The sequence below is a fragment of the Pteropus medius genome, unplaced genomic scaffold, assembly GCF_902729225.1.
Source record: "Pteropus medius unplaced genomic scaffold, Ma_sr-lr_union100, whole genome shotgun sequence".
Classification (NCBI taxonomy): domain Eukaryota; kingdom Metazoa; phylum Chordata; class Mammalia; order Chiroptera; family Pteropodidae; genus Pteropus; species Pteropus medius.
Window position 1 is genome coordinate 22,790,678 of NW_024349803.1, and position 20,987 is coordinate 22,811,664.

A 20,987-nucleotide genomic window follows, 5' to 3' on the forward strand; every position below is an offset into this window, starting at 1 on the left:
GCCGCCTCTTTCGACCGTGCAGCTTCGTCACGGCTCGCTCGTGGAAGGAGCGATGAGAACAGCGGATGAAACGTAACGCACGCGGCCGCTGGCAATCGGGCGGCGAAGGAACGCCACCCGACCCGAGCCATTCCTGCGCTGCTGTCCACTGTGTGTTTTAAGTTTTGATTCAATTAAAAAACTGAGGTGCTAGACGTCAGCGTGGATTTTCGGCTTCTCCTGGCAGCAGTCTGTGGCCCACCTGCCCACGCACCAGCGGCGGGGGCTGGAACGGCCCCTTCCGGGCCATGTCGGCACATCCCACGCAGCAGCCCGGCCCGCCGAGTCCCCTTTATTCCTGCTGGCTTCCCGCTTGGCCGAGAGGAATCTGAATGAACAACCCCTGCTGTAAAAACATAGCGGGAGGAAGGGTTTGAGATGCTCTAATAAGATCTCCTCGAACAGAAAGATTTTCAGGCCAGAAAAGGAAAGGCAGGACTACGGAAGGCTCCTGCCACCAAGGTGGCCTCGCAGGCACAGGCGCTACAGAGCCCCGCCCCCGCTCCCCATCACCAGGAGCCCCGCAGGCCGGAGCAGCCTGCACTGGCCACTCCGCTACATTCGCAGGCTCCCAGCACAGACTTCAGGGCGATTCCAATCGTCACAGTGACCGGCGGAGGAGGAGGCACTGTTGATTCGCAGGGGACAGGAGCCAGAGATGGCCGACACCCTGATCGAGGACGGAGCACCGCTGCCCCGTACGTCTCCTGTCCGCTTGGACACGCGCGTGGGCTGAGAAGCTCCACGGGTTCCGAGCCGAAGCCCTCGCCCCCCGTGACACAGCAACACACAGCACGGTCTTGCGGGTGCAGCTCACACTGCTACTGACACGTTTTCCGAAAGTGCACATGCTGCTTAACAACCGGTGTACTGCTGACCCTTCTGGAGAAACGTGTCATGGAAAACAGGCTTTTGGGTCCCCTGTTCCATAACTCTGCATCAGTCACAGCCTTCGCGGCCCCGTCTGCAGGGCTGGTACAAACAGGTCCCAGCACGCGCGGTTCCTGTGCCCTCCACGGTGCTCACGCCTGAGCGGCAACTTAGCCAAGAACACAGCTATAGAATGTATTACTTCTATTTCTCCTTGATAAGTCGTTTTCTCAACTGTGGTGTCTCGAGAGGTTTCATTATTTGTGAATGTTATTTCCTGTTTGTGCAGCTGAGTAGCAGTTGCTATTACGAGGCAGCACTGGGCTTGCTGAGCTCGAGAGCGTCTGCCCCGAAACCATTAAAATAATGAAGCGATTCCTGACGTCGTCAAAGCAGCCTCTTTGTTTCCATTGTTTCTTCTTCCCTTATCCTGACTCCCACAGATGCCTCCTCCTCCAGGCTTACTCGGCACGTCTTCTTCCTCCAGGAAGCCCTCCCTGACCACCATATCGCCCACTCTTACTCACACAGATGGATTTGTGTGTCCCTTCCAGGTGCTCTTAACCTTTTGGGAGCTTGGCCACCAAGCTCCCAAAAGGTTAAGAAACTGACGGTGGCCACGTCGCCTAGCACAGTGCTCACTCAGCAAGTATTTTCTGAGCCCCTACTATGTGCCAGACACTATTAAATGGCATTGGGATACAGTGGGGAACAAGACAGACACTGCCCCTCACCTGACGGAGCTGTCATCCTAACACAAGGGCAGGCTGTGCTCAGTGCTGAGGAAGCGGTAAACGGCCTGTGATGGAAGAGGCAGACCGTCGTGTGGATAAGGCGGTCGGGAAAGGCCTCGCTGAGATGGCACTTGACCAGAGACACAAAGGAGGCGACAGTCTTGGCTTACGAGGAGCCAGGAGAAGACTGTTCGAACGTTCTGCAGTTTTTTGCGGTGCTCAAAAAATGAGATGAAATGCGGTAAAGCCAGCGCGGCTGGTGTGGGGTGAGCGCAGCTCAGAATCCCCAGTGGGGAAAGCTGCGCTCGGCGGGCGCGGAGTCCGCACTGTGTTTCAAGTGCAATGGGAGTGACGGCTCTTGTGTCCTCACACCGGACAATGAGCTCACTGAGGGGAGGAACCAGGTCTCTTCACCGCGCCTGGAGCTCCTGAGTGCTGACTATGACCCGCCTCTCCTTGGGGACAGCTCCCTTTCATCCTTCATTAAAGGACATAAGGGAGCTGGCGCCCAGAGCAGGAGGGCTGCAGAACGGATCGTCCCCACCCAGCACTCCCGGATGCACGCCGGTGGCCGCCCGCGAGCCCTCGGCACGGGCCCCCCACCCAGCACACCTGGACGTACGCCGATGGCCGCCCGCGAGCCCTCGGCACGGGCCCCCCACCCAGCACACCCAGCACACCCAGCACACCCGGACGCGCGCCGGTGGCTGCCCACGAGCGGTACTCACGTGCAGTTTGTTGAGCAGCACCGCATCTGTCGTGCTGTTGGCCCCCGGCTTAGCTGCTTTCCAGAACTGCTTCTGGGCAGAGTAGCGGTTCATGGGACACAGCTTGAAGAGGCAGTCTAGGAGTGAAGACGACAGAGCATGTTGCTGAGGAAGGACACACACAAAACCCAGGAGAAACGTTCCGCTGTGACCCACACAGGGCGTTACCCATCACGGGTGACTGTAAATGACAAGGCACAAGGTCCTGTGCCAACCTACCCTTTGACCGTTCGTCCTCACTCACCACCGCAGTGTGAGGTTGCAGATGACGGCACTTCTAGAAAGTAAGTCCACTGTCACCCACTGCACCGGTTAGTGGCAGGGCTGGGACTCAGAGTCCAAACGCAGGGTCCTTACTGCTGCCCACAGCCGTCTCCCTGCCTTTCTGATGGACAGATGTGGGGACAAACACGGCGGCTGTGCAACGATACACACGAGCATCTTCCTATGGAAATCCAATCGCACTGAAAAACCACCACAGAAGTCGGGTGGACCTCCTAGGGTGGAGGTCTGAGGGTGGTACACAGGACCACGCTCCAGGAGCAGGAAGAAAACGTCTGGACTCGCCCTGAGACAGCCAGGCCCTCGTCCCCGAGTCTCAGCGCATCGTGACATCCTACCCTTCAGGTACGCCTGGGCTCTCGTGACTGTCCACCCTGTCCTACGGAGAACTGCCCCTTGCAAAGCGGACTAGTGGCCTCAAAAGATTACTGCAGAGAAATCCAAACATCAAAGGTAGGGGTAACGCAAAGCCAGGAAACAAGAAGGCGGCAGCATCGACCTGACCCTTCTCGTAAATTCCCCGTCAGCACTGTAAGGTAAGAATAACGACGATCTAATCGGATCTGGAAAAAGTCACCCAGATGTTAGAAACAGTAAAGAAAGCCACTTAAAATATTGTCCCCAATGATGAAATTTATCCCAAAGCTCCTGTGTGCCTTAAGGTATTAATGATAATATGATCATCGTGAATGACAAGACAGTGCATTATTTTTAATCTTAATCTGTTTCATTAACATCTCTTTTCCTGCTTGCTTTTATAATGTTGATCATGTTAGTGTACTGACACACGTATGTAACTTTTAAATACATACACGCTCACACACAGACACGCATACATACATAGTTTAGGGGTATATTTGTCAAATTTTTTAATAGGGATATGACATGAAAAAACTTTAGAAAAACTGCCCCAGAAAACTACTACTAAAAAATTGATATTGGGATATAGTGGTGAAATGTTTACATTTTGACATATTAGGTTTTCAAATGGTAAATGTCCAGAGAGTAAAATTAATAAACTTGGAATGAACAGCCAGATTGAAAAAATTATACTCTGAAAATAGATCAGAACGAGCTTTAAGGAAAGTTCATCTGCTAACCGGACGCTTATTTTTATGCGTTCATTAAAAGATTCCCTTAAAAAACCTTGAATGAGCAAACATCTAGTTACTGTCTTAGCCACATAACTGTCTCCGAGTGATATAGTTTCACCTGCTATGGAGCTCGCAGACACGAGGCTGAGGCCATTCCTCTGAATCAGATGCCCTTGCTTCTAGCCAGGGATACATTTTTACCAGGCACAGTACTGCACAAACACTCAACCTTGCTCAGGAAAACAGTAAAGACCTGCTTCACTGTGGACTAAAAGGCGCCTTCCCCATCTATGACATCCTTCTTCACTAAACATCCACCTCGTCGCAAGCGGCCCTAAGGTAAACGCAAAACCAGCGACATCCGTCTTGATGAGCGCACACGAGGCGCAGCCTCAGTCTCTGGAGAACAGAGGACAGCAGGGAAGGGCAGGCCTGCTCTGCCCACCTCTTACGAAAACCACAGGTCACGTCGCCGACCATGGCAGTGGGGAGCTAACGTCATCACTGAGAGACAAGGTTCCCCCCAGTGTTGACCGATGTGAACTCTTCATCACCCCACGAACAGTCACACACCACCACGGGACTCCTGGCCAGCGCTGAGTGTCCTCGCGATGACACGGGGCAGAGGGTGGCATCTGGTCTGGGTGAAGGAGACCCTGTCACTAATCACATGACTCTGACCCAGCATTCAATATGTTTAAGTCGCCGTGTTAATATCTGACACAGGGCTCACTTTACGGACCAGGTGGGACTAATAATTTCAGATTTCGTCGATAACGAGACATTAAAACGGTCTACTTTCTTCCTCCAACGCCCTTTCTGTGATCACAGCTAGAGGGCACGCATTCCAGAACCTCGCTGGATTGGAGCTCGCGTGGAGCACGGTCAGGCCAGACACCATGGAAAAGACGCTCAACAGCGGCTCGTGGTCCGGCCGAGCCACACGCCCGCCGAGCAAACGAACCAGCCACAATCGGGCCCCGCGCTTCGGGCAGCGGGACGTTCGCCCAGGGGTTCGAGCACCGTCAGCCCAACTGAAGCCTCGCTCCACCTTCCACGGGCCCGCAGAGCACGGGTCGGACCCCACACACTCACGGCGAAGCGTCTGTGTAAACAGACGAGAGGCACGAACACACTCAAACTGGAACCGAATTAGCCTCGCCGATGCTGCCTGTCTTCCCCGTTGCCTAGCAACCGACTCAAAGCGAAAAATTAAATTAAGCCATTCAAATGCGATGGTAAAGTCACCTTCTGAAATTCTGCGACTCAGCAGCTCCATATCACCCTTGCTATCTGGACAGCATGGCAGGGCCAAGTCACGGTTCCACTGGATCCTTACCTCGTGCTACGCCCAGGAGCACACGAATACAGGAAGTCCAGAAAGAGAACATACATAACACCTGCCTGGGGGAAGGGAGTGTGCTCTGTGTGTGTGTATACGTGTGCACGTACACACGCTGCGGGTTGATCTCACTCCAAAGAAATGCCACAAAGAACATCTTATGTGACAAGAGTTATTTCAGGCCTTTGAAGAATAAGCCAAGCTAAGCTTCCAAAAAATTACTTTGGAATATTCCTACGTTTTAGCAGATGCCACCCTGGGCCAGCCTGGAAGCCAGCCGCAGAGAGGGGGCAGGTTAAGTGCTAAGGGGCTCTGTGGGCAGGACCCGAGACGGAACGGCCGTGGGCGACCTTCGACGTTTCCAGCGGCTCGCCAGGACGTGGCTGCAGAGAGAACGTTCGCTCCAGTGCTCGGTAACACGCTGACTACGCAGCGAGCACCGTGCACAGGTGAGAGGAGACAGAGGCACCAGGAGCCCCCCACGGTGGGTCCCCCGGGGAGGGAGAAAGTGAGGCGGCTGACCTCAGAGGGAGCCACGCCCGGGCTCAGCCAGGGAGTAAAGGCCACATGCCGGGAGGGACCACGGCCGAAAGCCCAGTGCGCCCAGTGTGCCCGCACCGAGCTCCAGCCCCAGACAGGGGAGGCTAGAGTGCGAGGCCCCTGGGGGCAGAGCCCTCCGGCCCTCCGGCCCTCCAGCCCTCCGTCCCTCCGTCCCTCCGTCCCTCCGCACGCTCTGCCTAACGACGGTCATCATCCAAACGTGCTATGATCCCAGGGCTCCATAAGTGACTCAGCGTGTCCTCTGGAGCCACTTCCAGCTCCAAGTCCCAGGAGCCTAGTCATGTATTTAATTACTATTTATCAAAGTGCCTACTGTGCACTGGGGACAGCACTGGGTGCTGGAAACAGAATGGTGAACCAGGTGCACAAGTTTTTCCGTAGAATCCTAGTGACAGCGAAAAACTAGCCCGAAGGCCAAGTTCACGTACGGCGAGTGAGAAGTACTCTGGAGGCGAGAACCCCGTGCTGACACCACGTGGCTGGTGCAGGGTGGGGCGCTCGCACGGGGTCCCCAAGACAGGCCCCGCCAGGAACCACGGCACCAGGGGGAGCAGAGGGTGAGGAGGGACCAGCCTGCCAGACACCTGGAGGCAAAGCCTCCCAGGCCGAGGGAACAGCGAGTGCACAGGGTCCGAGTGGGAAGAGAATCTCGACAAGGCTGAAAACAGCGGGCAGCGTGGGCGGAGGGGCGCGGGCAAGGGCGCGAGCTGGGGGCGGGGCTGAGACGTGAGCGGGACTCGCCCCACGAGAGTGACGCGGAGCCAGCAAAGGTCTGGCTTGTGTCCCCAACGGGCCTTTCTTTTGTGACGCCCGCTGGGAAAGGGGAGGCTGGGAGGGGCGACTTGGGGGACAGGAGCGGAAACGGAGAACTTCGTCCGAGCTGCGCTTTGCTCCTGGGGCCTGTGACACATCCCAGCGAGCTGCTGGGTGGGCCGCCCGTCAACCAGTAGCTCGACACTGCAGAGCAGTTATTTCAGGAGGTGAGGGGGAGACAGGGGAAGGATGGGGGTGCCAGAGAGAAGAAAGTGGAGGGAGTCGGTATCGCAAACACAATGTCACTTCCATCTGCCACGGGGAGAGCCAGCCAGATCTAGAGAATATGTTAATGGCGGCTGACAAAAGCTTGAACTTGATTCAAAGTTTTCATCACGCAGAATAAAGACCTTTCCTCTTCCTTCTCCTGCAACACCCTCCCCCCCAAAAAAAAACCAGCACAAGGAAAATGTGAAGCAAAAAACCCAATTCCATTCTTCTGCAAAACCCAACCCCGTCTCCCCAAGCTGCAGTAATGAAGCTGGGAAGAGGCTGGAGGGTGGGGCCGCACAGATGGCGGGAAGGGGACCCTGTGTCTGCAGAGGGAGCACCAGTGAGAAGCAAGGGGACCGGCCCCGCAGAAACTGAGCCGGCTCGGGAAGCCACGATGCCACCGCAGGGCACGTCGCTACTGCAGGGCACGTCGCTGCCCAACCTGGAGCAGGGACAAGGGGCTCCAGGGGCTGAGGGCGGCCGTGAGGACCGGGAGTGGCGGATCACGCTCTGTCCACCGCAGGGAGACACACCGCGGCTTCCGGAGGAGGAGGAAGAGGGCTCAGGAAATGCGACAAAGGAGCCGAGCGAACAGGAACAGCGGGATCACCCCCAACTCCGGGGGAGCGGCATAAGGAGAGCCGTGTGTCTTCAGCTCGACGGTGAGAAATGTTTACAGAGTCATAGAAGTCTAAGACCGAAAATGACTTCGGCCCAAAAAAATAAATCAATAAAAGGTGGTGGGGGGGAGATCACTCTAATGGGAGGAGAAACGGGAATGTGCCAGAGAGCTGAGCTCACCTGTAACAGCAGGGAGTCGAGGCATGAACTGAAAACAGATTAATCTACAGACACCGAGAGACACGCCACCTAGAAACGCGGCGGTAAACAGCAGAAGAAAACGTCACAATGTTGTAAACGTTGCTGCTGGGAAGGGGGAGGGCGCGAGGCATCAGACGGGGCCGCCGCGGTCATTCCGGACTGTGTCAGTATTTGACCTTTTTGGTTCAGGCGAGATTCACATGACATAGTAAAGTGTTCTAGAGTGAGCAGTTCGGTGGCATTTAGTACATTCACAATGTTGTACAACCGCCCCCTCTCTGTATTTCCAAAACATTTTCATCACCCCCCGAAAGGAAGCTCTGTATCTAGGAAGCAGTCCCCTCAACACCGCCCAGTTTTTAAAGGATGTGCATGTATCAGTGAAAACGTTTAACTTATATAAATGACTCTTTTGTACTCGATCATAGGTCAATTTTTACTGACCTGTCACTTTACAACCACAGAGTGATGAGGTGACAATGGTTTATGCCATGAACCAGGTAGGTAGGGTGGGGTGGTGGGGTACAGAAAGCCACCTGAGCTGGCGAGGTAGTAACCAGACGGGCAGCTACTGTGGACAGCACCCTGGCATGAGTCATGTTAAGTAAACACACGGAACCTATGCCGTATAATCCAGCCATTCCGCTCCTGGGCAAACGTCACAAAGATGCACCTCGCAGGTCCTCAGGTCTCGCGCTTGCACAGGTGAGAGGACGTGCTGGGGAACAGGGCCGTGAGAAGGCGCACCTGGCCCTAACTGCACAGGCTGGAAGCCACACACGACTCGCAGGTCATGGGTGATGGCCAGCCACGCGGCCCCGCATGAGGACAGGAGCTAAGCGAGGTAGCCCAGAGCGAGAAATGCGTTCGCCGCGTACCCAGCCTCCGCCTGCTGCGGCGTGCGTCCCTGCCCCTCCCTCACCCCCATCCACGGCCTGCAGTTGTAGCCGTCGACCAGACAAGCACAGTCTCACACAACCGGACCAACCTCAGTGGCCAAAAGGGGAAACGATCGACGGGCTATCATTTTTCTAAAAATTCTTCATTCGGTCGGTATATGTAAATTCAGATTTATATAGGGAGAAATCAAAAGGAGCTATACTTATGTAAAGTGTAAGTGTTAATTAATCCTATCTTGTTTTCTTTTAAAGAGGATAAGAGGCAACAGAATACAAATTTCAGAGGAAAGGGACGATACAATTACCAAAGGGAAGGGGACTATTAATCCACCCCCAACAAGGGAGCTAAGATTGAAAAGAAGTAAAAACAGGAATATCAAACAAGCCGTATCTCAGAGACTCCCAGCTCGAACTTGCTAGGCTAAAAGTGCCACAGGGCCTGGCCTTATCTGGCCCATTCACGTCACCCCGTACCCACGGCATTCAGCAAAGACGAGGCCACTGAATAACTGAGTGGTCACTCGAGGTGGATGACCATGCGGCATGGCCGTGCAAAGCAGGAAAATGGACTCCTGCTCCCGGCGAAAGCCTCTGCGAGCAGAAGATCAGCTCCAGCTCACTGAGAGGGACCAGTGCCAGCCATTCTCGCGTCTGCTGCTCCACTTCCCCGGGCCCGGCAGGGACCTTCAAAGTTAAGTGACATTTTCCAATTGGGACAGCGAATAAACCTTCCATTACCTGCCTGCACAAAAGCACAGACACTGTTATTAAGAGACGAAGGACGAGGTCATTTTTTCCTACTTAGGCGACCAGATGCTCTTTCTGCGCAAAAACTCAGGACAGATGTTATTTAAGGGAACAAATTTACAACAGATAGTAAATAAACCCTAGAGAGCTCATGCACCATATAGAGAATACAGACAACATACTGCACTGTAATCAAACTTGCGGAGACCAGAAATTATTCCAGGTGCTAAAAAAAGGATAATTATGTAACGTGACAGAGGTGTTAACTATCGCTACAATGGCAATCATATTATAACATATAAATATATCAAGTTAACGTGTTGCATACCTTAAATTTATACAATGTTGCGTGTCAAATATATTTCAATTTAAAAACGAGTATCTAAAAAAATAAGAAAACCCAAGCTGACAACACCCGAGGCTGCTCTGCCTTTCCTGGGTGCAGGGCCACCATCATGCATAAACTGGAAACACAGGTAAACAAACGTTTTCTTTTTGATCGACTTTAGCTCAGCCAATTAAATTTTTATCTACCTATTTGTAATGAGTATTGACTATGGATCAGCTTTACCCTGGAGACGGGCAGTAAAACATAAGTTGGAAACGCAAGGCCTCTGTCTCCCCGCCCTGGGAGACAGAAGGGGCCGGAAGTGCCATCGGGGCAGGCTGAACAGGGCACGGCCCACACAGGGACAGGGACACTCCTCCCAGCCTCTGCCCTGGACAGACGGCCTAGCGCCAGCTAATGGTGACTTGTGGCACCAGGGGCAACGGGGACCCTGTGTCAACGAGGGAGCCACGGTCACTGGGAGGTGGCGCCCTTCCACAGGGTTCGAGGCAAGAGCCTGGCAGTGCCACCACACCCGCCTCAGGGTCTGGCTCTGTGAGCACCCCGACATCTCGCCCGCCGTTTCCTCAATGGCTCGTGTCCGGCAACCAAGAGTCGCAGCTGACGTGTAGTGTGATGAACACCGCACTCTGCTGCCAACGGAGATAAACGAAGGCACCCGTCACCACCACCGAGAATGCCAGAAACGCAGGAGACGGGGGCTCCGGGACCCGGGTTCGCGGCCGGCCCCGCCACTGGCCTCGCCAGGTCACTGAAGCTCTGAGTCCGTGTGTCTCCCTCCAGGAAACGGTCCTTCCTAAGGGACTGCGGGGCCGAAGACCGAGGGGAGCATGTGGAAGCATCCGCTCCCCATCAGGTGACGCACAGGAAACCAGGTGTGGACGGACACGCTGCCCTTGACCCGGTGGGCTGGGTGACGAGGTTTAAACCTCGGCTCCACCCCGTTAGTTACACGATCTTGGGGGAAATCATCGCCTCTGTAAGTTTTCGTCCTTTGCCTACGAAAGGGCAACAACCACTAACTCACAGGCTGACTTAAGAGATTAAATTAACCACTCAGATGGCGGCACGGAGCAAACACTGGCCACCGCGGCAGAACCGAACGGACAACCCGCGACGCATCCGTGTCCCCTGCGACACCTGACGGCTCTGCGCGATCGAACACCAACTACCTCTCCACGGGCACACGCGGACGGGTCTCACGGATGTCATTACGGGTGAAAGAAGCCAAGGCAAAAGAAAAAGGAGTCGATTCACGCTGAACAAATCCACTGACGGGACACGTGAGCCCACGCGAACCATCCCGAGCGAGGGACTCGAGACAGAGCTGCCTTCGTCAGGGGCGGGCTCCCTGGGGAGGGGCGCTTTCTGGGGTGCTGGTGATGTCCTCAGTCTGGGAGGGGGGCGTGCAGGTGTCTGTGTGTGAAACCGCATCGAGCGTCGAAGGTGTGGGTGCGAGAGACGCCGCAGAAAACCGTGAAAATGAAACGGTGGCTGTTCTCGCGAGGAAGAGGACGAAACAAAGTTTCCCTTCATCAGAAAACGTTAGAAACGGTGTCTGACGCCCAGCGCTGGGAAAGCGCGCTTTGCTTTTGTCCGGGCGTGGGCTGGGCGTTTGCTGGTTTGTAACGGAGGAGGGACATCGCGAGAGAGGGAGATGACATGGCTGACCCCCCGAGTGCCCCGGGCTGCTTGCATGGCCAGCTGCGTACGGGACACTGGGCCGGACGGGACATTGGGCCGTGAGCACCCCTTGGCCCAAGGCTAAATGCCCAGAAAGGCTGTGACTGAGGGTGGCTTTCCCTGCTGAGTCCCTGTTCTATCCAAATTGCTTTATACCATTAATAGACTGCTCTTTAAAAATACAATCTGTAATGAAATGCTATGATGTCTGATGATCTGCTTCAGGGGGGCAGGGGGCTGTGGGGGGCGTGGTGGGGGCTGGGAGGGAGCAGGTGGGAGGCACAGCGGAAACAAGATCTGCTGTGAACTGGTCATCGTTAAAGGTGGTGCTGGGTACACGGACCTTCCTGACACTATCATCGTCTTGACTTGTGCATAGGCTTAAATTTTTCATATAATAAAAGTCTTTAAAATCATCTATAATATTTATTTTCAAGCATGACATTTTAACAGAAACCAAACAAGTATTAACCAAGTTCAAAACAAGGTTCTTTTTCTTTAAGTCTCAGTGAAAGAAAGAAAGAAAAAGAAAAACAGGAAGAGAAGAGAAAGAGAAGGAAAGACAAGACAAGACAGAAAGGTGGCCTGGTCCGCTTTGCCCCTCCACCTGAGAACCAGTGTGGTCTGGGAAGGAGGAACTCGCCGGACTTGTCAAAAAACACGACAGACGGACGATCACAAAACCGGAGAGAGGACGGCCAGCTCCCGTCAGAGTGGACCAGCACGCGCACCGTGCACGCCAGTGCGAAGCCTCCCCCGCGACGTCCGTGCCCTCAGCACCATCCGCGTCAAGGGCAGACGCAATCTCACCGAGCACGGCCCTGCCTGTTCTAAAAATCCTAGTGCTGTGAGCTTCTGAGGACCTGCCACATGGTCCACACAGGGACGCTCAGGAGGTCTGGAGCGTCTGAGCTGAACGGACTTACGTAAGCTGCTGGGCTGGTCGGCCCGGATCCTCCTGGAAAAACACTTACCCCATCAGAATCTCCATCACACCAAGGAAACGCGTCTTGCAGTAATTAGATTTCTCCTTCATTCGACAAACATGTATTAAGCACTTGTGTACCAGAGATAACCCTTCGGTAAAACCTGGTCCCTGAGCGTCCTCAGGGAAGAGGGAGAGAGAAGCCAACGGATCGCCCCGGGGTGCTTAGAGCAGAGGGGCCCCTCGCCCGGCCTGCGGGGAGGTGGGGGAGGCTGAGAAGGGCTCCTCGGCCGCACTCTGCAGCTCGGCCGCGCTCTGCAGCTCTGCCTCAAGCCAGCGGCGGGGCAGGGGGAGGGACAGAAGACACGGAAGGGGCGAGAAGCCAGGGCACGAGAGTCTGAGCACGAACTCGCTTTGGAAGCAGGCTGGACCTCCTGGCACAGCCCACGGTCTCCAACAGGAAAACGGATATGGCCAACCTGCTGTCCCCGCCCCCACCCAAGACACTGTCCACACAGCGTCCAAGGCAACGCGGCCGACTGGCCAAGCTGGGTTTGACCCGCTTCTGCGTGGAGACACGAGAGGGCAAGTGGGCACCGAAACCAAAGGACGATGCCAGCCCGTGTCTCTCGCTCCCGCCCGCCCCTCTTTCCTGAGGACACAGTGACCCAATGCTGAGCCCCTCGGTGCTCCCTGCCACCTGGGGGTCCCCGACCGGCCCAACTGTGCACGAGCTGGGCCAGCCCCTCGACGTGTTTGTCTTTTTATACACGCAGGAAACGCTCAACGAACACATTCCTTCCGCAGAGACCCTCTCGCCGACCCTAACCAGCCAAAAGGAACTCAACAGACGAACCAGGAGTCGCTCAAAGACGGCACGTGTTTACCCTAATCAAGAGAAAAGCCGTGTCCTTCATTTGTTTCCGGACCTGTGATGCCGTCGCTTCCGTGTTACCTTTGTCCTAGCGAACGCGGCCGGCCACCAAACCGCCCGTTAAGTCACAATCTCTCTCGAGAACAACGGTCAAGCTGCTTCTCTCCCCAGAACGCTGACTTGAAAGGTACGACACAGTCACACTCAAGACAGTGGCTCGTTAAAGAAGAGATTCTCCAGGAATTCCCCTCACTCCTCCCCTGAAAACGTGACTGGACCCGAGGGTCTCAACGCCACCCCTGCCACGGTGGGCGTCGGCCGTGCGGTGGGGCCCGTCCCGGCCATCGTGGGAACTCAGCAGCATCCCTGGCCTCTGCCCTTCGGCTGCCAGCAGCACCCCATCTCCCAGCTCTCATCAAAAATGCCTCCAGATGGTCCCAAATGTCCCCCGGAGGAAAAACCGACCCCTGACCCCAGAGAACCTCGGGACAAAACCTTCCTTTCCATCCTCCATGAGAACCAGAGCCCGGAAGTGACCGAACATGACCAAATGGACAGATAAAGACGACAGAGAAGGGCAAACGCGTTCCGGACACTTCTGGGTTATGTCTCCCAAGTGGCCTCTCTTTGCTGTACTTGAAGTTCCACTGGGCGGCTGGAGTTCTCGTCCTAAAACCGACTCTCCCGCCTAAACTCCCGTAAGGTCGTGATTCTCGGCCCCGGCTCCATTTGCAGCCATGTGGGGAGCAGTTAAATAACGCGGTGCTCTGGCCCCTCCCTAGGAGGCGCTAATTCACAGGGTGCAGGGAACAAGCAGCACCCCCCACCTCCCCAGGTGATTTCAACCGAGACATGCTCCTTCAGGAATCCACAGCTCAGCGCTCAAACCCAGGGGTCTGTCACACGGGCTGGGGGGTTTTACTAAAATGCCGATGGATGGGTGGGGGATCGGGATCCAGGAATCCTCATTTTAACAAGTTCTCCAGGCGACTCCAATGCAAATGGCCCCCAACCACACTCTGAGAAACACCGACTATGGAATAAATGAATTATAAACGTGGCACTTCTCAGCCTTTCGCAGGCGGACCAGTCTTGGGGGACTTTGTTCAGAGGCGCAGATTCGGCAGGTCTGGGAGGGGTCTGAGTTCTTCATTTCTAACAAGCTCCCAGGCGACGTGGAAGGCGGTGGCCTGGGGACCACACCGCAGAGCTCTCACGCACTCAAGTCACTGCCAGAAGCCTGGGAGCCCCAGCCCTGACCACACGTATTTCAACGCGCTTAGCAACGAAAACGCCAGGTGCTCCGGCGTCGGGTCCGGGACGGGCGGCCCTCCCTCCCTTCGGCCCATGCACCTCATTTCTCTCAAACGCTCCTGCACCAGCACCCTGCTCCGACCGCTGCAAGCCACTTACAGTTCTCACACACAACGTATGCCACATGTCACCCTCCTACACCTTTCCCCAGATGCCCGCTCTGTCAGGAACCGCATTCCCAGGTACCACCCCGACCGGCACCATCGCCACATCCCACCTAGGGCACTCTGCATCTATCAGGCTTTAGGCTCACCTGGACGCCAGCCCCCATCTCCCATCCTGCCCCACCCTACCACACAGAGCCCCACACCCGCCCCCGGGACCCCGGACAGCACCTTCACGCTCGGACTCCCTTATGCTCCGTCTATGCAACGGGCATGGCGGCCACTAGGGACTCAGGTGCTCTAACCAGAAAACACCTGTCTTCCACTGCTGTTTTAAACGTATTCAGTAGAGAAGATTCTTTCCTCTGCCCTTGGATTTTAAAAAAAATAGGCAAGACTCTGGTGACAGCAAGACCCTGTCTCCCTGAGTCGGGACACTGCCGATTCAGAAGTTAAAGGTACCTAGCCCCACGTACCGACCGGAGCTCCCAACATTGTTTCCAGCTAAGACTCCGCTCCCCGCCTCCTGCCTTATATTCCCGTGGTGTCTGCTTCACACTTCGGATCCCACCTGGGTGGAAGTGGGGGTGGGGGAGGGGAGGGACAAGGGGACTGCGAAGTGCTCACTCGGCTGGAGGTATCAAGCCAGCTTCATACCCCAGCCTAGAGGACAGATGCTGAAAGCTGATTCCTTTTACTCATGGACACTTTTTCTTAGAGTTTAATTTATAAATAATTGGAAACAAGAAAAGTTGCAAGAGTAATAATACATAAGACCCCTCTTCGTCCACAGGCATCGGCTGTTCGCGGTTTGCCCACGTGCTCCAGCATTCACGTGCTCCATATAAGCACGTACATGACACGTGACATTTCGTACGTGGGACATGTACATCTGAAATCATTTCCTGAGCCACCGGGGCATGAGATGCACACGCTCTGCCCCTGACACTTGTCCCCCATGCAGACAGCCCTCTAACGTGACCGAGACCGGAGACGGTCATCCAGTAAATCTGATGCTGACCCTACACTTTTATCTAATCCATGCTCCACATTCCCACTTTGTCACTTGACCCAGTGATGTCCTTTCCAGCTCTGTCCCCTCTCCAGTTCAAGATCCGGTTTAGGGTCAGCGCCTGCATCAGGTTGAAATTTTACTGCAGCTGCTCATCTTTTATGACGAGAATGCGGCTGCCCATGAGTGACACGGGAACGCTCCTCCTTCGGGCATTTGTCCACTGTCTCCGCAGGGTCCCATTCCAGCTGGGACCGAACGCTCCCTACGGGACGCCGTGTCCCTTTCACAGCACGCATGGCCCCTGCAGGCGCACGGCACCCACCTGCCCTCCTTGGCGCTGCAGCCGGCATCTCGGAGGTCAGCCTGCCATGGCCGGAGGTCCCTCCCCTGCGTTCCTCCTGCTGGGGACAAAGCACCTCTTCCAGAGACCACAGCCCCTCCTCGGCCACTGAAGACCCAGCACTTCATCCCTCGGCCGTCCTCTGCAGGGCGAACTGATGCTGCTGTGGCCGAAATGCTTTCATCTGTGATCAGTGCAGCGCGTCGGCCCGTTCACGCAGCATTTCGCGGTGAGAATCAGGCAGCCCGTCCCCCTGCGAGCAGAGGCCACCCGCGCCCGGCTCGCCAACCGTCCGGCTGTGACTGCTCCCATGGACACCTCTGTCAGTGCTCTCCTTGGTGTCCTGACGCCTCGGCAGACGCGCGACTCCATCCTCCCTACCGCACCTCCTCCCGCCTCCACGACTCAGCCAGCGACCGCCACAGCACAGGCCCTGGCTCCCCTGCAACGCCGCGTCCAGAGGCCGCGGGTCCCCGCGTCAGAGTGGGCCGTGTCTCCGCCTAGAAAGCACCCTCGGACGCGTTCGCAAACTAGCACCCGGAGGTCGTGCCTCGTTTCCTTCCCTTTGCTTCTTTTTCCCTTGTTTTTCAGGCAAAAAGTTGATACGTTACCGTCTAATTCTCACGAGTTTTGTTTCCAGTAGCTTGCATGTTTTTAGATGTAGCCCCTTTTCTAACTGAGATAACATTCGCGTCCAACATCATTCACATTTTAACGGACACAACTCCGTGGGCTTTTAAAAAGAAAATTCAGAGTTGGCGTCACGGTCGCCGCTGATGCCAGATTGTCTGCGTCACCCCCGAAGGAAGCCCTACGCCCGTCAGCCGTCGTCCCCACCGTTCCCTCCCCTGGCACCTGGCAACTACTCATCTACTGTCTGTCTCTGGGTTCTGGGCAGTTCACATAAATGGAATCATAAAGTACATGGGCTTTTGTGTCTGGCCTCTCTCATTCAGCATCATGCTTTCGAGGTCCATCCACGTGGGAGCGTGTGTCAGGGCTTCGTTCTTTTCTATGGCTGAGGCCAGACGCCACCCCATTTGCTCGCCACGTTCGGATGACGAACATTTGAGCTGCCTCCACTTTTTAGCTGTTGTGAATGCTGCCGCTGTGAACACCTGTGCACAGGTTTTACGCAGGCATGTGCTCAGTTCTCTGGGGGAGGGACCCAGGAGCAGGAATTGCTGGTCGCACGGTAACTGCGCTCAGTTTTCGAGCAGCTGCTGGACCGTTTCACAGAGTGGCCGCGCAACGTAGCGGCCCGGCGACGAGCGGGCTCGACACCGCCACGCCCTCGCCGAAGCTCGTGAGCGTCCACCGTTTAAACTCTACTCGGCCTCGTGGTTTCCTCCTGCATCTCCCTGATGACGGATGATACTGACCACCTGTTTCCGTGCTTTGGGGCCATTTGTATTTTTCGTTGGAGAAATGTCTGTTTAAATCCTTTGCCCACATTTAATTTTTTTTTTTTCGTTATCGTGGAGTTGGAAGAGCTCTTTCTATACTCCAGACACTGATCTCTTATATTCCCTGCCTCTGAGCTGTCTCTTCCCTTTCTTGATACTGTCCTTTGAAGCACACAAGTCTTTAAGTTTGATGAAGTCCGATTTATCTTTCGTCACTTATGTTTTCGGGGGCACATCAAGAAACTGTGAACGAACTTCAAGCTTATTAAGATTTACACCTGTCTTCTTCTGGCTGGTTTACAGTTTCAGACCTTCTACTCAGATCTTTGATCTATTTTGCATTATCTTTTCTATACGGTGTAAGGCAGGGATCCAAATTCATTCTCTTGTGTGTGGAAATCCGATTGTCTCAGGTGTCACTTGTTAAAAAGATGATTTTCCCTCTTTAATTGTCTGGAAACCCATGTCAAAAATCAATGAACTATAAATTATGAGTTTCCTTCCCCTCCTGCTAGGCAACTCATGCCCACCGACCCTTCCTACCAACAAAAGGAAAAAAAAAAAGAGAACTTCTCAATTATTTATTCAAAAAAAATTGTTCTAGAAACTCACCCAGGAAGACAACAAATATAATTAGGGACATTGGAAAATGTAAAATTACTATAACTTCCCCAAAAGTTAAACAAACAGCACACGAGAATAAAAACCACCATCTGTAACGTAGAAACCACCATCCGGTGTGTGAGCCTGTGAAGTAACACTCAGGTCTGAAAACCCCGCTTTGCAAACAGGGAGAGAGAGGAAGGTCTTCACAACGGGTCTTGCTGACACACAAGACAGACCACTGCCGATGACCTTTCAAACAATGAATGTGACGCCACATTGGGCGAAGTGAGCTTTGACCGAGTCCTCTTCCAGAAATAAATGCAACTCGCAACACTGACTCGATTTCTCTGAAAACTACGAAATTATGGTGTGGTTTCGTGAGCTGCACCACTGACCAAGAAAGTAAGTAAGAGAAGCCCATGATTCTTCTCTCTCCAGTCCTGTGTCGTGACGGCTAGTGCTATCTTGTGGAACTCCCCCTTTGGGGAGCAAATCAGCCTTAGAGGGACGGACACAGACACTGGCTTGATGCCGCGACCTTGACCGTTAACTTTAGGTGCCCAGAGTGCCACCCTTCCCACCGCAACCGCCATATTGCAATTTCTAAACAGCCCACAGACTATCGTTTTACACAGAAGACACGTAAACGTTCACATATATTTGACAAATGCCAGGAAAGTCTTCTCAATGTAGAAGCTAAAAATTACGGCTCTTTAATCTCCTCCGAAAACACGGAACGGGAAGGTCCGCGGAGAGGGCGTTCTTTCTGAGACCCGGGCTGCGGCCCTTCGGAGGGTCCGCCTGCCCATCCCCACGAGACCCAGGGTGGGCACCTCCTTAGAGCCCAGACGCGCTCACGACCTCAGGGAGCCTGGACGCCCGCTCTAACCCCCGGGGGAGCCGGGGGGGCGTGATGAAGAGCCAGACACCAGGGCCCCAATACCCAAAACTCGGCCTCGTGTGGACAAGCGAACTGGGGGGTGCAACAGACCTGGGCTCGGCAGCGGGAAGGCCGGACTGGTGACGGCGCCGCCGAGGTGGACGCATCGTAGCAGCAGCCCGCTGCACGACAGGGCCCAAGAGAAGAGTGCACGCGGCCCGATCCCAGTGAACACGAGACTCGGGGAAGCGCACTCACGCACAGAGAAGCAGCGGCTCGGGGGTCCTGGGCGGGGGGGGGTGAGGAACGGAGACGCCCAAGGGGCAGGATGAGACCCCCGGGGGTGGCAGTATCCTCGTTAACTGCGGTGATGGTTTCGCAGGTGTGTACACGTGTCGAAACTTATCAAACTGTACATTTTTTAGGTGAGACTTGATTGTATGCTGCATAAAACACCACCACGAAGCCACACCCGCCTCTTCCTCCGTGGGCGCTGACACGCCGACCCGACCCACACAAACCCGAGTGGAGGCGGCCGTGCTCGGGCAGGGCGCTTGAGGCCAAGACCCAGGGGTCACGGCGAGGAGAACGCCACTGGTGATGGCCTCATGAGGGAGGACATCGGCCAACCGCCCTCGGCCAACCATCATCACGTTCAGCATTCCTGACGCCTCTTGCCCTGTGTCCACGCCTCGAGGAGGCATCACACACACCACTGCCCTCAGCGGCCAGCCAGAGCCAGCGAGGAGGAAGCCACAGGAGGGGGTGACGGCCACCGTGAGCGCTGGCCACCGGGAAGGGTGAGTGGCTACTCGGTTTCCGACAACTGCTGCCACCTGAGGGTGCTAACCCCGTGTGGCTGGGTCCTCCACATATTCCAGGAAAAATGTCAGAAACTGACAATTTTGTGTGAAATCTACATTTTTGAAGGATGAACCAACGAACTCAATTTTTAAACCATCGTGCAGGTTCAACAAAAAAATAAGTTTGAGCAGGAACCAGCCTAGGGGTTGCTGATTTCCAACTGTGGACAGACGGGCGATGAACACAGGCTCTGGGTTCAAGACCGGCTCTACACCTACCGGCTCCGGGGCCCGCGGTGACGTCCTCGGCCCCAGATCCCATCTCCTCCCCCAGCGACACGGGCTGATGGTGAAGGGTCCACGGCTGAGGGTTATGGTAAAAATGGGATGTTTTACGCACAGAACACCCTCAGGACACAGTGTCACCATCCTTCTCCAACGGAGCATGCTTCGTTTCAAAAGATTTCTTTCTGAAACGAGATTTCTCTTTCATGCTGAAGCTGCCGATGGCATGAAGCTTGGAGTGATGAGGACACGGGACAACCGTGAAAGGGCTTCCTCAGGCCAGAGGAAGGAGACGGAACAGGCCTCGGCACACTTCAACACGCACTTAAGCACACACTGGGCACGTGGACGGCAGACCCCAATTTCCGAAGATATAAGGAAAAGGCCCCTTGGGGAAGAGTCTGAGGATGAGTGAGAAAACATGTCACTGCCAGACATCGCCAAGACAGCCAGCCAGGGCAAAACACTCGCGGGCGTGTGCCCGTGGCTGATGAGACCACGCCCCGACCACGATGCCTCGTGCTGGAAGCCAGCTGTAGGGGACATAGGCGAACTGGACACAGCCACGGGAGGTTCTGGAACACGCGGTGGACTTGACAACGGTCTTGGAGGAAAGCGAGGCTCAGGGAGGTTAAGTAACTTGCATGAGATCACACCCTAACCGAAGCTCCAAATTTAGGGCCAAAGCTTTAGACACACTTCGTCTGGACAAAAACGATCTCCTTATTGCAAGATTCGACGGAGCCTTTAATATAACTCGCAGGATTTATGAGCGCTTAGAGGTGGATGGAATATTGTTTCCCAAAACATTTCCGCCTTGATTTTTTAATCTTCTGGTGAAATCAGGGTTTCCTGAAGCCCACCTGGGGGTGGGGGTGGGGGGAAGCAATCACGCATCCCCCTAAGGAGATCCGATGCCATAAGACGCACACAGAGAAGTGTGCAGAGGCAGGTCACAGAAGGGTGGCTTGCTGCTCGCCAAGGGGGGTGACAGGGATGGGCGTGCCTCAGCCGGGAGGAGGACCGAAGGCCGAGCGCCAGCTCTCAGGGCCCTGCGAGGCTGTGTGGACCTCGGACAGGCGCCGGGAGCTCCTGCCATGTGCCCGATGAGAGGCGTCGGCCGGCACCAGTCACAGAGTCCCACAGCGGGTGACCTCCCGTCGTTCACTGCCCTGCTGTCCGAATCGGAGAGTCGTCAGGAGCACGACTGACCTCCTAGC

General features: G+C 55.1%; 1 protein-coding gene across 9 annotated transcripts in view; it reads right to left on the bottom strand.

Moving 5' to 3' along the window:
• ITPR1 (inositol 1,4,5-trisphosphate receptor type 1) overlaps window positions 1–20,987 on the bottom strand; it is a 292,239-nt gene that overhangs the window by 178,534 nt on the left and 92,718 nt on the right. For all 9 annotated transcript variants that reach the window (XM_039837946.1, XM_039837937.1, XM_039837945.1 and 6 more), the window contains one exon: window positions 2,372–2,487. In XM_039837946.1, coding sequence (XP_039693880.1) covers window positions 2,372–2,487 — 116 coding nt within the window. The remainder of the gene's footprint in view (window positions 1–2,371; window positions 2,488–20,987) is intronic.